The sequence below is a fragment of the Equus przewalskii genome, chromosome 13, assembly GCF_037783145.1.
Source record: "Equus przewalskii isolate Varuska chromosome 13, EquPr2, whole genome shotgun sequence".
NCBI classification, from domain to species: Eukaryota; Metazoa; Chordata; class Mammalia; order Perissodactyla; family Equidae; genus Equus; species Equus przewalskii.
This window is the reverse complement of record NC_091843.1, coordinates 8,050,957-8,064,732: the sequence shown is the minus strand read 5'-3', so window position 1 is coordinate 8,064,732 and position 13,776 is coordinate 8,050,957. Positions and strand designations below refer to the sequence as shown.

Genomic DNA, 13,776 nt, shown 5'->3' with positions numbered 1-13,776 from the left:
TCCCCATGACTACGCCCCCCTCCCCCGGTGGGATGGGATTGGCGCCCTTATAAGGAGAGACCCCAGAGAGCCTGTTCTCGCTGTCTCTCCGCCATGGGAGCGCACAGCGAGAAGCCGGCTTCTGCACGCCAGGAAGAGGGTTCTCGCCAGAGCCCGGCCGTGCTGGCGCCCTGACCTCAGATGGCCAGCCTCCAAACTGGGAGAAAATCACTTCTGCTGTTTAAGCCACCCAGTCTATACTATTTTGCCACGGCAGCCCGAGCTGAATAATACAAGGAATAATGGTAAAGTAGGATTTTCTTTCTAGCAATTCACCAGACTGCCAGTTTTGCTGAAAGAGTCAGTAAATGAGAGAATACTTCAGTAAGCATAGAAAAGTCAGGAAGAAAGATGCTCCTTAAATAATCTCATGACCTGTTAAATTTTGGTGGGAGGATTTCTTTCCTGCAGGATGAGCAGAATTTGAGACCACATTAGCCAAAGTCTGCAGGAGCCAGCCAGCCAGCCAGTCAGCCAGCCAGCCAGCCAGCCAGCCACGACTGGGAAATTCTGCAGACAGATAAGCCCTCTCCAACTCAGAGTTCTGGCACAGAATTCCAGGGCTCGGGCTGTCAACCTTAATTCCCTTTAAATTCAATCAAGAAGCCTGGTTCTAACATAAAGGAAGTGTTCAAAGGTCAGATTAAAAATAAGGCTAACCCCAGCATGGGCTCTTAGTCTGAATGAAGAGAGATGCTATTTTCCGAGCAGCAGAACTATAAATGAATCCGTCTCGCTCACTGCAGGTGAATGAGGTAACAGTGGTCACCACAAATTAGAGCTTCTGCTCTCCTTTCCAGACCAGTCCCCTCATCAAGCCCAAGGGCCGCTCCTCTCCTCTCTGCTCTTTTCTAAGAAACATGTCATTACCCCCAGGGCTCAAGGACTATTTGCAGCTTTAGCAGGATGCCATGGCTCCGGCCAGCACCTATCAAAACAGCAGGCAGAGCTGTAAATAGCCCGGTTGGGAAAGGCTGGAACTCGTTTCAGATGCCACGCCTTGAGGCAGAGACCCAGTTTCTCTCCACTCTTCCTTGCAAGACCGGCCCTTGGGCCCGTAAAGCTGACCACAGGCCTCGTACCCAGGGGCCAGCAAAGGGACCAGAGCTGCTGAATTTGGAATTGCTACTGACGCTGGTCAGGGACACCTATGTCCTTTGAATTAACAGTAGTATAAAAACTGCAGCAAACCTATCTCCCTCACGACATTTGGGGCTCTGTTTTAAGGGCTTTATACATATTATTATTACAAATCCTATAATAATCCTACAGGGTGGATTACTGTTGTTATCCCCATTTTACAGATGAGGGAACTGAGGCCCATGAGAAGAGGCCCTTTTTCACTTCTGGAATCTCTGCTCGGCTCCCCTCTCCCCACATGCTCATCAACCCCCTCAAACTTCCTGGAGACCCAGGTAAATAAAAGAACTTAGAATTCCAGAAGCTCTGAAGACCACGCTGGCTCCAGGTGTGGTAGGGCTAGGCAGGCTGCAGATGTGGGGACGACCTTGGGTCTTGGGAAGAAAAAGTCAGGTGGTTGTGAATCTCCATGTATCGACCGCAGGCCTGTGAGAAGGCAATCGTCCCTCTGTGCACACCCAGTTCCCACCTTCTCTTTTTCCATAACGGCTCTTGATGAAGGGTTGTGATGTCCCGGGAACGGGAAGAGTGTCAAGAAGGAAGAGAGCTGACTTCGGGGAGAGTGGAAGTGAGTATGGGAGGTGCCCGAAACAGCAGTTGTCACTGCCCAGAACCGTGGCCGAGTGAAGGCAGTGTGGAGGTGGGCCTGGTGCTGAGGACGGCCAATCGGTCGGCGTGACTTACTGTGTATTCACACCTCCCAGCCTGCGTGCTGCACCCTCAGCCCTGAATGCTCCTCCCTGTCTATGAGGCTCCTGCGCACTCTTCAAGACCCATGGTCCCTGCTTTGTGACCCCTTCTCGCCACCTGAGAAGAATGCTGTTAGCTCTGAGCTCCCACATTCCTTTGTCTAAAGCAGAACAAAGCCATTTAACACCCTACAGCATGGTTAGGAAGCTGTCTGTCCCCCTATACCACTGGGGCATTCTCAGGGATGGACACCAGCTCTCACGCACTGGGTAACATTTAGGTACAAGATGAAACAACCTCCAACGCTTTCTTCGGGAAACAGAGTGGGGCATCAACCAATCAAGCATCCACCCATCCATCCACGCATCCATCCACGCATCCATCCACCCATGTATCCATCCACTCATACACCCATCCATCCATTCATGCATCCATCCATGCATCCATCCACTCATGCACCCATCCATCCACTCATGCATCCATCCATGCATCCATCCACTCATGCACCCATCCATCCACTCATGCATCCATCCATGCATCCATCCACACACATAGCTGTATCCCAACATAGTGCCCAGGGCCTGGCGCATCGAAGGTGCTCCCAGGGGTATGCTGAGCACTGAGTGAACAGGAGAAAATGGAAAGTATTCTTACCGGATTTCTTCTTCCCAACATGCTCCCTGTACAGGAAAGAATGGGGGTGAGAAAGAGTGATGAGTCAGACCTGTTGTGTGTTGACAGGAGTCATTCCTTTAGGAAACTGAGATTCTCCAACCCACAACATCTCCAGTGAATGAACAAAACCAAAGCCAGCCCCAAGGAGCCAGACTTCTTAAAAAACAAACAATTCCTCTTAATTTTCTCCCTTTGTCTGATAAGTGCTCTGGCGCCCTGGGGACCAGCACCTCCCCTCAGGGCCCTGAGAGGGGTGGGGTGGGGAGAGGGGAGCATGCAGTGTGAAAATGGAGTCAGGCCCCCACACTGCCCTGAGCCTGAAGCCCACTTCCTGGGTCCTGTGAGCCCTCACGGCCCTCGGTGGTAAGCGGTAAGCGGAGAAGTCCAGATAGCAGAGAACACAGCACATCTCGCACTGGTGACACGAGGGACACAACCAGAATCCACATGGAACAACAACTAGTGACTGCCTCACATGTGTCAACCACTCCAGAGTTTATAAATACAACCGGACTACGAATACAGTGTGACAAATCAGGTTTATGAAGTACTTTTAAGCAAATTATCTCATTAGTGAAAAGCCTTCCAGTGTTATAAAGAGAAAAGGGAGGTGGCAGGAGGCTGGGCTGAGGCAGGTGTGCCAACAGCAACATTAGTTGGTAATCATTAAATGCTACTACCCCGTGCCAGTACCCTGCCAGGCACTTCTAGTTCACTCATTTACTATCATAATGACCCTAAGAAACAAGTACTCTTTTTATGTCTATTTTACAGAGGAGGAGGATGAGGCACAGAGAGGTTAAGTAACTTGTTCAAGGTCACACAGCTAGGACCTGAACTCAGGTCTAATTTTTAAACTGAGATATAATTCACATACCATAAAATTCATCCTTTTCAAGTGTACAATTCACTGGCTTTTAGTCTATGCACAAGGTTGTACAACCATCACAACTATCTAATTCCAGAAATTTTCATCACTCCAAAAAGAAACCCTATACCCACTAGTAGTCACTCCCATCCCCACTCCTCTCAACCACTGATTGCTTGCTGTCATAATGATCTGTCTATTCTGGACATTTTCTATAAACGGAATCACGCAAGAGGGGGCTTTTCGTGACTGGCTTCTTTGATGTAGCATAAAGTTCTCAAGGCCCCTTTATGCAGCAGGTATCAGTATTCTAGTCCTTGTTAGGGCTGAATAACGTCCCGTTGTGTGGAAAACCCACACCTTGTTTGTCTGCCCATCAGCTGATGGGCATTTGGGATGCTGCCACTTTTTGAGTAATGCTTCCATGAGCATTTGCACACAAGTTTTATGTGGACATAGATGATTATTTCTCTTGGGTATTTGTGTAGGAGGTTGCTAGGTCACATGGCAACTCGAGGTTAACATCTGAGGGATTGCCTGGCTCTCTTCCACAGAGGCTGCACTGTTTTACATACCCGCCAGCAACGTAGGAAGGTTCCAATTTGTCCACATCCTCACCAACACTTGTTGCTGTCTGTCTCTCTTATTCTAGCCATCCTAGTGGGCGGGAAGTGGTATCTCACTGTGGTTTGGATTTGCATGTCCTGATGGCTAATGAGGTTGAGCATCTTTTCTTGTTTTTTTTTTTCCTGAGGAAGATGTGCCCTGAGCTAACATCTGTGCCAATCTTCTATATTTTTTTTTATGTGGGTCACTGTCACAGCATGGCCGCTGAGAGTGTAGGTCTGCGCCTGGGAACCAAACTCAGGCCGCAGAAGTGGAGCACACCGAACTTAACCACTAGGTCACAGGGCTGACCCCTGAGCATCTTTTCATATGCTTACTGGCCACGTGTGTATCTTCTCTGGAGAAATGTCTACTCAGTGTCTGATTTAAAGTCTGGGTTATTAACCACCATATAATAATGCTTTCAGTGTAGCCTTGGGAGAGGGTGGGGGAGCTGAGCCAACCCCTGGAGTCTGGGGTGGTGCTCCTGTGCGTCTGGGGAGGAGCAGCGGGGCCTGGCCCAGGGCTGGGCTGGGTCCTTTGGTCGTGATGCCTTACCCAGTGAGGTTAAACGTCCTGGCCCCTGTGTGGGGGAAGGTAACAGTGGACTACCCTCGCTCCCCTTTACTGGCGCTCACTTTGTTCAGTGGCCCATCAGAGTGCTGTACCTGGCGTGATGCACTGAGTCCTCACAACAGCCCTCGAGGGCCACTCCATGTTGCAGACTGAGGCCCAGAGAGGTGAAGAAGCGCGCCCAGGATCGGGACCCAGGAAGCCCGCCTGGAGCCCGTGCCCCTGACCGCACCCTGCACCGTCTTGTGGGTGAAGTTCCCCTCTCAGCTGCTGGCTCCAAGACACACGGACAAAGGTCCCTGGAAGTTGCTTCAACACGAAGCGCCACTTCCCCAGCTGCCATCCAGGCCTGCAGCCGAGACACTCCGGGCCACCCACAGTCCCGGCTCCTGCCCTGCCACACGCCCTGCAGGGTCCCGCTGTCCCAGCTGGAGGGGGCTTAGGGGCGGCAGGGGGCTCTTGGGTTCAAGCGGCAGCAGCCGTGTGGGCTCAAGCACGCACAGCATCTTCTCTGTGTGACAGGCTTCAGGTGGTCCCAAGTTTTCTGCGCACGGCAGCGAAGACCTTCCCCGAACGGCACCATTTAGAAGTCATCACTTCTCTCCCTAGAGATTGCTGGGCAAGACCCCAACTTCCATCTCAAGCCCTCACTGGGGCACGAGCTTCAGGACCAAGGAACCAACCCCACCGAGCAGCCAACCTCGATGTCCATTCCTCTAAGCCAACAACCCAGGACCCACTGAGCCTGCCTGCTGTGGCCCCAGAGCCGCCCCTCGGCCCTCGGCAGCGTTCTCACCTTCCCTGCTTCCTCCCCTTCACAGCCTGGCTTCAAGCCAGGAAGGCATCGCTGGGGAAGCAGCTGCCGTGTGCCAGGCACGATCCCAGGTGAGAGGACGGTGCTCAATCCTCGCAACTAAGATGCGAGCAAGGTCAGCTGTGCCCCCTTTACTGATGAGGAAACAGAAGCTCAGAGAAGTCAAGTCACTTGTTCAAGGCCACACAGTGGGGAAAGGACAGAGAGACTAGAACCTTCCCCTTGCTTCCAGGAAGCCTCTTGGAACCAGATGCTCCACTCCAGCAGGATGCTGGTCAGCTTACCTCAGCTCTTTCTGCTTTCTTTGGTACAGTCTAGGCTGTGTTTTTTATTTTTAGCGGATGTTCTACTTGTGTGTATGTGCGTGAGTATGCACGCACACACGTATCCATGTGTTCACGCAGCCTTTCTCACCAGTGTAGAGGCCTCCTGAGCACAGGAGCTAGTTTTCTCTGGATCCTTCCCGAGGAAGAACGGCCAGTGATCATTAAGCACTACAGGGTGTGGTGGTCTTTGTTTTTCAATGAAGCAGGGAGCAATAACATTTCTTATAGGGGCCGGCCCTGTGGCATAGTGGTTGAGTTCACGCACTCTGCTTCAGGGGCCCAGGGGTTCATGGGTTTAGATCCTGGGCGTGGACCTATACACCGCTCATTGAGCCATGCTGAGGTGGCACCCCATATGGTAGAGCCAGAAGGACCTACAATTAGAATATACAGCTATGTACTGGGGGGCTTTGGGGGGAAGAAGAAGAAGAAGAAAAAAAAGAAGACTGGCAACAGATGTTAGCTCAGGTGTCAATCTTTAAAAAAAATGTTTTCTTATAGCTAGTCAAGAGGCTCCAACTTTAGAAAAAAACTTTAGATTCTCATCACACGCCATACATCAAAATGAATTCTATTTTAATGAATTCTGATTTAATCAGTAAATATTAAAAGAAAAGAAAACTCAAACCACAAATCAACTTGAAAAAAATTAAAGTAAATATCTCGGGTCTGAATGGTGACTGCCCTTTGTCGCCTGAACGCAATGGGAGAAGTCACAACTGAAAAATGGTGACTAGATTTGGCTTTGCAAAAATGTAAAGCTTACATACCTCATAAAATCTAGAAACAAAATATAAATGCAAAATAAAAGGCAAAAATACGGAAAGGCTAATCTCCTTTATATTTAAAGAGCCTACACTAACTAATAATAAAAACAGTAAAATCAACAGAAAATAATGAGCAAAGATACATTTCCCTTCCAACTATGGTTATTGTGGAGTCAAGCCTTTTACTCTCTCACACCAACCAGCTTGACTCTTTTCCAGCTCAACAAACGCGCACCAGCCCTCAGGCCACCGGAAGGCAGGAACTGGGCAGATTTTCTCGGGTTCAGCGTGGGTGGCAGTTGCGGGAAATGCTTCCAGAATGAAGGCATTTGAATGAGCTGACCCTGCCTTTGCTGGGTTTTGCCTAAGACGTAGGGGGAGGGAGAGCCATCTGGAAGGCCTGCGAAGAAAGACTCTGGTCTTCCCTTCCCGTATGGGAACAAGCGTCTCCACGTGGTACCCACTGCTTCCAGAGACTTACAATAAATCAAACAGGCCAATTAGCTTCTCTTTTACTGTCTCACGAAAGACGGCAAAACCCGAGCGTCTTGACCCTGACAGCCAAGGAGCTGTGAAAGCTGGCTCCAAGGAGCTGTGAAAGCTGGCTGTGTACCTACTATGCGCCAGGCTCTGTGCTAAGTCTTTCCCACATTATATACACAAGCCTCACCGTGACCCTGACAAGTAGGTATTAGCATTATTCCCATCTAATAAGTGAGGAAATGGATGCTCCTTAAAAGCATCAGAGTAAAACTCTGGGGAACTGGGGGGAAAGGTCTATTCTTTGAATTATCAAACACGATGCCCTTGACACCTGGGTGCCCAAGGGACCAAGATGCCGGCACTCCTGGCTGGGAGTAGCACCAGGGCTAGAACTCCTGGTCCTGCGCTCTTCTACGAGCCCACGTCAGCCAGCAAGCAGGGAAAGCCAGGTCGTGGCCACCAGAGAGCGTGACAAAGCCATCGCACAGCCCAGCTAACATCCCAGCTCCTCTCCAGGGCCGGTTCCCACCCTGTATCCCTGAGAATCCTTCCTTCCTTCCTGAAGATGCCCAGACTCTTCTTGCTCACAGCGGGCTGCCCCTAGCCCAGCTCTCTCCCATCTGTGTCCACAAGCCGGTCTGAGCTCAGAGGCTGGGGACCCACTTCACTCACCCTCGCCGGGCAGGAGACCAGAGACCTCCTGGCATTAACATTCAGAAGGGGCGCCAGGGCACCGTTCTTAACCTTAGGTCCATGACTTGGCACAACTGAGGACCTCCTGAAACTGGGGGCATTTTTCCCAGGAGAAGGAAGAAGGCTGTTACTAGATTCTCCAAGGTCTGTGACGCCCCCAAAGTTAAGATCCTTGGGACACTGGGATGACGTAGGAGAAAATCTAGATGTCACTGAACCCCGTGGCCCAAGGAACTCACACCAAGCTCAGGTCCCCCCTCAGGGGGCTGGGGTTCCTCCTTCCTTCTGCCCGAGGACACTAGGCTAGGTTTGTAGAGCACCTGCCAAGCGCTTCTCTGTACATCTTCCACTGACGCCCAGGCACGGCTACGAGGGAGGTGTCAGCAGGCCCACCTCACAGAAGAGGAGACGGAGGCACGGGGCGAGCACTGCCCTCGTGCATCCAGCTTGGAAGCAGTCGGGCAATTCCCCTGCCACGCATCTGTCGAGCTGGACACCCTGATCGACTCTTGGAGTAAAAACAGCTCTGGCTGGGCGGTCAGAGAGGAAAAACACCACAGGCCACACTTCCGAGCACTTGGCAAGTCCTTGGAATCTTTACTTATGGCGGCCCTTTAATCCTCACCGTAAGCCTAAAAGTGTGATGCCATCCCCTTTTCTCATGGGGGGAAATCAAGGCCCAGAGGCGAAGTGAGGGAGGCCCAGGGTTGTGCAGCCCATGAGTGGTGGAGGCAGGATTTGAACCCAGGTGTCTCCAGTCGCAAACCAGGCCCTTTCTCTCGAGCCTGGGAGGGACACGTGCAGGCTGCAAAGAACCTAGGTCCAGGCTCGGGCAGACCTGGGGAAATCTCCCCCCACCTCTTCCAAACCGCATGGCCTTGGGCGAGCCTCTTTCGCTATTCTGAGCCTCAGCTTCCTCATCTGTATGATGGGAACGACAGCTCCTGCCCGGCAGTTCTGTGAGAGAACGGAGTGGAAACTGAACACTGTCAGCATCAGTCTGCTTGGCCTCGCCTAGAAATTAGACTTGAAGCCAGAGGCTACAAGCCTGAGGTGGCAGTTTGACCAGGAAGCCAGGAAGACTGTAGACAAAGGTGTTTTGAGAATATTTCACCATTTCTTGTTAAGTTGATAAAAGTTGGGGAATGTCTAGACACAAATGCTAAAAACAGCAAGAACAGAAACCTTAGCCAGGCCGGGCTGAAGGCTCATTGTCGGATTTATACCTATTCTGTATCTTTTTTTTTTTTTAATTCACATGTTGGGAAGACATTCCCTTGTGAGGTTCTGATTCAAAAAGTCTCCTGTTATCCCTTATGGAACGTCTTCCTTAATTCTAAAGCCGCACTTCTGCGTGCTGGCTCTGAGAAGCTGTGTGCCCGCACTCCGTGCTTGTCACAGGAAACGGTACTTACTGGAACATGCTTATTGCAGAAAGTTAAGTTTACTCATCTTTGTGTAGCTAAACCATTAGTCCTGAGGGATCAACTATCTGTGACCTCTGAACTTGCTTCTGCACATTGCTGTGTATATATAAACGGCCTGATTTCACTTGTCAAAACTCTTTGATGCTTTCTCCTTACGGGTCTATTTAAAGATAAGCTTTGTGACTTTAACAGACTTATTTCCAACAAGCAACAGGAGCCTTTCTAGCTCAACATACGCCACGTGCTCAGCACACGGCACCTGTTTAGCAAACATAGGCCTGGGCTCCTAGCGCTGTGTGGGGACAGGCTGAGGTCAGAGCTGGGACTCACACTTCTCCCGTAACACAGCCAGGCTGGCACTTCTCAGCCCTTCCTGATGGGGCCCAAATGGACCCCAAACCCCAGCAGCTCTTGCTCCTGTGACCCCAGGAGGGCCCCAGCACCAGCGAGTGACCTGGTGTCCTCCTCCAATTATGATTTCTCCATTAGCCAGATCCCTTCTTTCTGCAGACAAATATGATTGTCTTTCCCCAAAAGGGGCTTTTATAAAGTCTCTGTGCATGTATGTCAGTGTTTCATGCTGGCAGGGCTGCTGGTGCTATCAGCTCTTGGTCTGGAAGGGCCGGCAGGCAGGGGGTGTTGACCTTGGTGTGATGGGCACCGGGCAGCCGGGGATATGCACTGACAGGCATCTGGGAGAGCTCGCCGTCTGTGCAGGGAGAAGAAAGAGGGAGGCAGGGGCTGCGTGGACATTCTGGACAGCTTTGGAGCCCGGCTGACCAGGATCAAATCCTGGTCCCGTCACTCACTAGTGAGGGGACCTCGAGCAGGTTTCGGTCACTCATTCATTCACATCCCTAAAGTCCTGAGCACATCGCCCCTCGTGGACGAGGCCCCGAGACGAGTCACCGCACAGCCCCTGCCTCCTGGGCTCAGTCTTAGTGCCAACACGCTCGGGTGAGTGCAGCGTGCTCGGGGACTCCAGGAGTGACACTCGGCCAGCTTCTTCCCCTCTAGAACTCCGCCATCGTTACCCACTTACAGCGACTGCGAGGGCTACACGAAGGCTCAGCCCGCGGGATCCAGTTTAATTCTCACTTTGCTTCCCTCCAACTCCTCCCGGGCCGGCCCGGCAGAAGGGAGGCGGTGAGGGCGCTCTGGGGAGGTCCGCAAACCAACTTACTCTTTGGGGGGATTCAGGTCCTCAGGCCTCGTCTCGAAGAACTGCAGCACCTCGTCACACTGAGAGATATAGGGGGGCAGCTGGATCAGGGCCTGGGAAGACACAGGCAGAAAGGACAGGGCGTCAGGAAGGCCCTGAGCCAGGGCTTCTCAGAGTCGGGCCTGTGGCAGAACCACCCGGGGGCTGTCGAAACACGACTGCTGGGCCCCCACCCGGAGGTTCTAATTCAGCAGGTGGGGCCTGAGAATGCGTGCTTCTAGCAAGTTCCCTGGTGACAACGCTGCTGCTGGTTTGAGGACCAGACACACACAAACACAGTGTGTATATATACATGTATATTACACAAATATTTGGACAAATAACATATGCATATTTAGACAAAACAATACACTATGAACTCCATGGCCTGTCATTATTCCCCCACGACATCGTCTACACTGGATATTGGGTGTCTGCTTTATTGGATATTGGATGTATTGTACTCTATTCAACTTGCTGCCTACCGGTGGACATTTAGGTTGTGACAACACGCCTGCATGTCTTACCTCATGGATCTGCAGTGTTAAAGGAAGGGACTGTTCTGTGATTCAGGTAGAGTTTGGAAGGTCCCAGGGTGATGAGGGGTTCAGACACCTGGTATCTCCCACGGCCCGAGGCCAGGTTAATCTGCCATGCCAGTGCATCAGTCAAAGGAGCCTCAAGTGACTCTGCCAACGGGCTGGACGAGGAGGCGGGTGGAGGGCACACAGTGGGACGAGGCATTGGTCGTGCCGGCTTATCTACCAACAATGATTCAAGGGACATTTTCTTTGTGCCAAGAACCACACTGGTTTCTGTGCCAAACAGGAGAGAACATGAGATCCTTTCCCAATCGTGAAAGGATCTCAGTTGAACAAATGTTTCCTTAAGCGGCCCCCACCCAGGCCCTGAGGACGCAGACCCAAGCACAGCAGTCGTTTTACTCACACACGTTACTACAAACCTCCGTGCAGGGAAAGTGCCTGTGCATGCGCACTGATTTCAACAGCACAGGCAACGCCACCAGCCACCTCAGCCCCAGCGCACGCTGCGGAGGGAGGCGGACGCCGCGCTCTCCGCAGAGGCCTCAGTTCCCTGGCGCCCAGTGTGCCTTCCTGCCATGCTGAGTGCGAGACCGGAGTGGGACAGACGTGTCTTGTACGTTCTGGATAACAAGTCTCTAAAAGCTCACCCTCCACCAAGGGATGCTCCAGCCCTGCCACCGGGCTGTGACGGACCAGTGGCGCGACAGACGGGGTCTCCAGTGCGGCACCTTCTACAGGGCCGCAGGGTGTTTTGACCCTACGTGATTTATTCTTCCAATCTTTAGAAAGTTTTAATTGTGGTAAAATACACATAACCTACAATTTACCATCTTAACCATTTTTAGGTGTCCAGTTAGTGGCATTAAGTACATTCACACTGTTGTGTAGCCATCACTGCCACCCGTCCACAGAACTCTTCTCACCCTGCAAAACCAAAACCCTGTGCCCAGTAAACACGAACTCCCATCCTCCTCCCCAGCTCCCGGCCGACGCCGTTCTACTTTCTGTCTCTGCGAATCTGACCGCTCTTGGTATCTCATATGAATGGAATCATACAGTGTTTGTCCTGTTATGACTGGCTGCTTTCACTTAGCCTAATGTCCTCAGAGGTTCATCCACGGTGTAGCACGTGTTGCAATTTCCTTCCTTTTCAAGGCTGAATAATATTCCATCGTATGTGCAGACCACATCTTGTTTACCCATTCATCTATTGATGGTCACTTGGGCTGCTGACCCTACTTGGCCTTTGAGTCAGGCTCTGACTTGAAGCTAAACCCAGATGCCACCACCCCAGACCCAACGGAGAAGACCACATGTGAGGGGGTGGACGTGCTTTAGTAAGGTGCCTTCCCTGGTCACTGTCCATTCTCTGTCCTTTGGGGGTGAAGGCTGCTGACCTGAAGGGCCTGGTGTTTGTGGCTCATTGATTTTTGTATGAGCCTTGCAGCAGCTCCTGCTCTGCAGGGAATCCCCAGGGACTGGCTTTTTCCAGGCCGGAGGCAGAGAGCCCAGTGGGGAGAGAGCAGGCACTTCCCTCCCCCACTCCGGCTTCTGACCCCCTTCTCTTTCTGGCTTGGAGCCGCGAGTATTCACCCTCCTGCCCACGACAAGCTGCTGTCCTGGGGCCCCCTGTGGGCCTCTCTGTCCCCTGAAATCCTGCAGCTCTTGCAGGAGGAAGCACGTAGTGAAGGGGCTGGTGATACACTGGATGGTGCGGTGCACTGGCTCTGGGGGCAGCTAGCCCGCGGTTCGCCCCAGACCGCAGTGACAACACGTCCTCTGTCGGCTTGGCTCTCCACTGCTCCTGAACGGGATTGTCTGCGTCACCTCGCGTCGTCCTGGGAGCGCTGGCCCATTCAGAGATAGGCAAGCGGAGGCTCTGGTGCAGTGACTGGACTTGAGGGCCCTGGGCTGACCGACCGCAGCTCCTCCAGCCTGAATCCAGAGGGCAGGGGCGTGCGGCTGTCCCTCCTGCCCTTTCCCTGCGTGTCCACACAGTGCTGGGGAGACGGACACTGGCGAAAAGTGTCCGCTGGGTTAATGACACGAGACAGAGGCCTGTGCGTGGCCACGTGGCCCGTCTCGGGAGAGCCGGGTGGGCCCCGAGGAGGCCACGGTCTCTATCTAGAGGGGACTCGCAGGGCACTCCCTGCAGAAAGGGGCAGAGGCCTCGAATGGACCAGCGAGGGTGGGCACAAGGTGGTCCTCAGAAACCTCCCCGCAATGCCAAGTTCTCTTCTGTTTTGTGGAATTCCTAGGAAGCGAAAGCCAGACCAAACCGCCAAACAGTAAAATAAGCCGGGTTACTAACAAAAGGTGGCTGAAGGCTTAGATCTTTGCTCCTTTCCTTCTGGAAGGACAGGCTAGCAATGAAAACGTGACCTGGGCAGAGAAATAAACTGCTTCTGAAAAACTCTAGAATTGTCTTGGGTTTGGTCAGTAAAGACAAAGAACTACAGTTCCAGGAAAACTTGGTTCTGCCGCGGAAGGAATCCTGGCCCTTTGGCCAGATGTGGATGGTGGACGGAGGGATGAAAGGAGAGGGGAGGAGAGCAGGTCCTGCTTGATCAGGGGGATGACAAAAGGTCAGACAGCCCCAGCTCCCGACGCTGGCTGTGGGTTCCTAGCTGTGTGACTCTGGCCAAGTGCCATCACCGCTAGGAGCCTCAGTGTGCTCATCTGTAAAGTGGAAATAACTAACGCCACCTCGGAAGGTGGTGCCACAGAATGAGTGAGAAAGTGGCTGTCAGGTCTCCACCATATACCAGCTGCTTGATAAACGGACGTTTACCCTTTGGCTGTCTCCACTGTACCAACTACAACAGTGAACCGGTTCCCAGGGGTGATGACAGAGTCAGCACGGGGATGACATCAAATGACGACGCCTTGGCTAGGGAGAAAGGTTGGGTTTCCTCAGGTTTTTTTCCAA

The 13,776-nt window shown here is 52.3% G+C and overlaps 1 protein-coding gene across 4 annotated transcripts in view; it reads right to left on the bottom strand.

The window, feature by feature from the left end:
* The window catches only part of SH3PXD2B (SH3 and PX domains 2B), a 98,218-nt gene that overhangs the window by 30,363 nt on the left and 54,079 nt on the right, over window positions 1–13,776 (bottom strand). For all 4 annotated transcript variants that reach the window (XM_070569045.1, XM_070569044.1, XM_008509939.2 and 1 more), the window contains exons 5-6: window positions 10,285–10,376; window positions 2,524–2,549 (exon numbers count right to left, since the gene is read on the bottom strand). In XM_070569045.1, coding sequence (XP_070425146.1) covers window positions 2,524–2,549; window positions 10,285–10,376 — 118 coding nt within the window. The remainder of the gene's footprint in view (window positions 1–2,523; window positions 2,550–10,284; window positions 10,377–13,776) is intronic.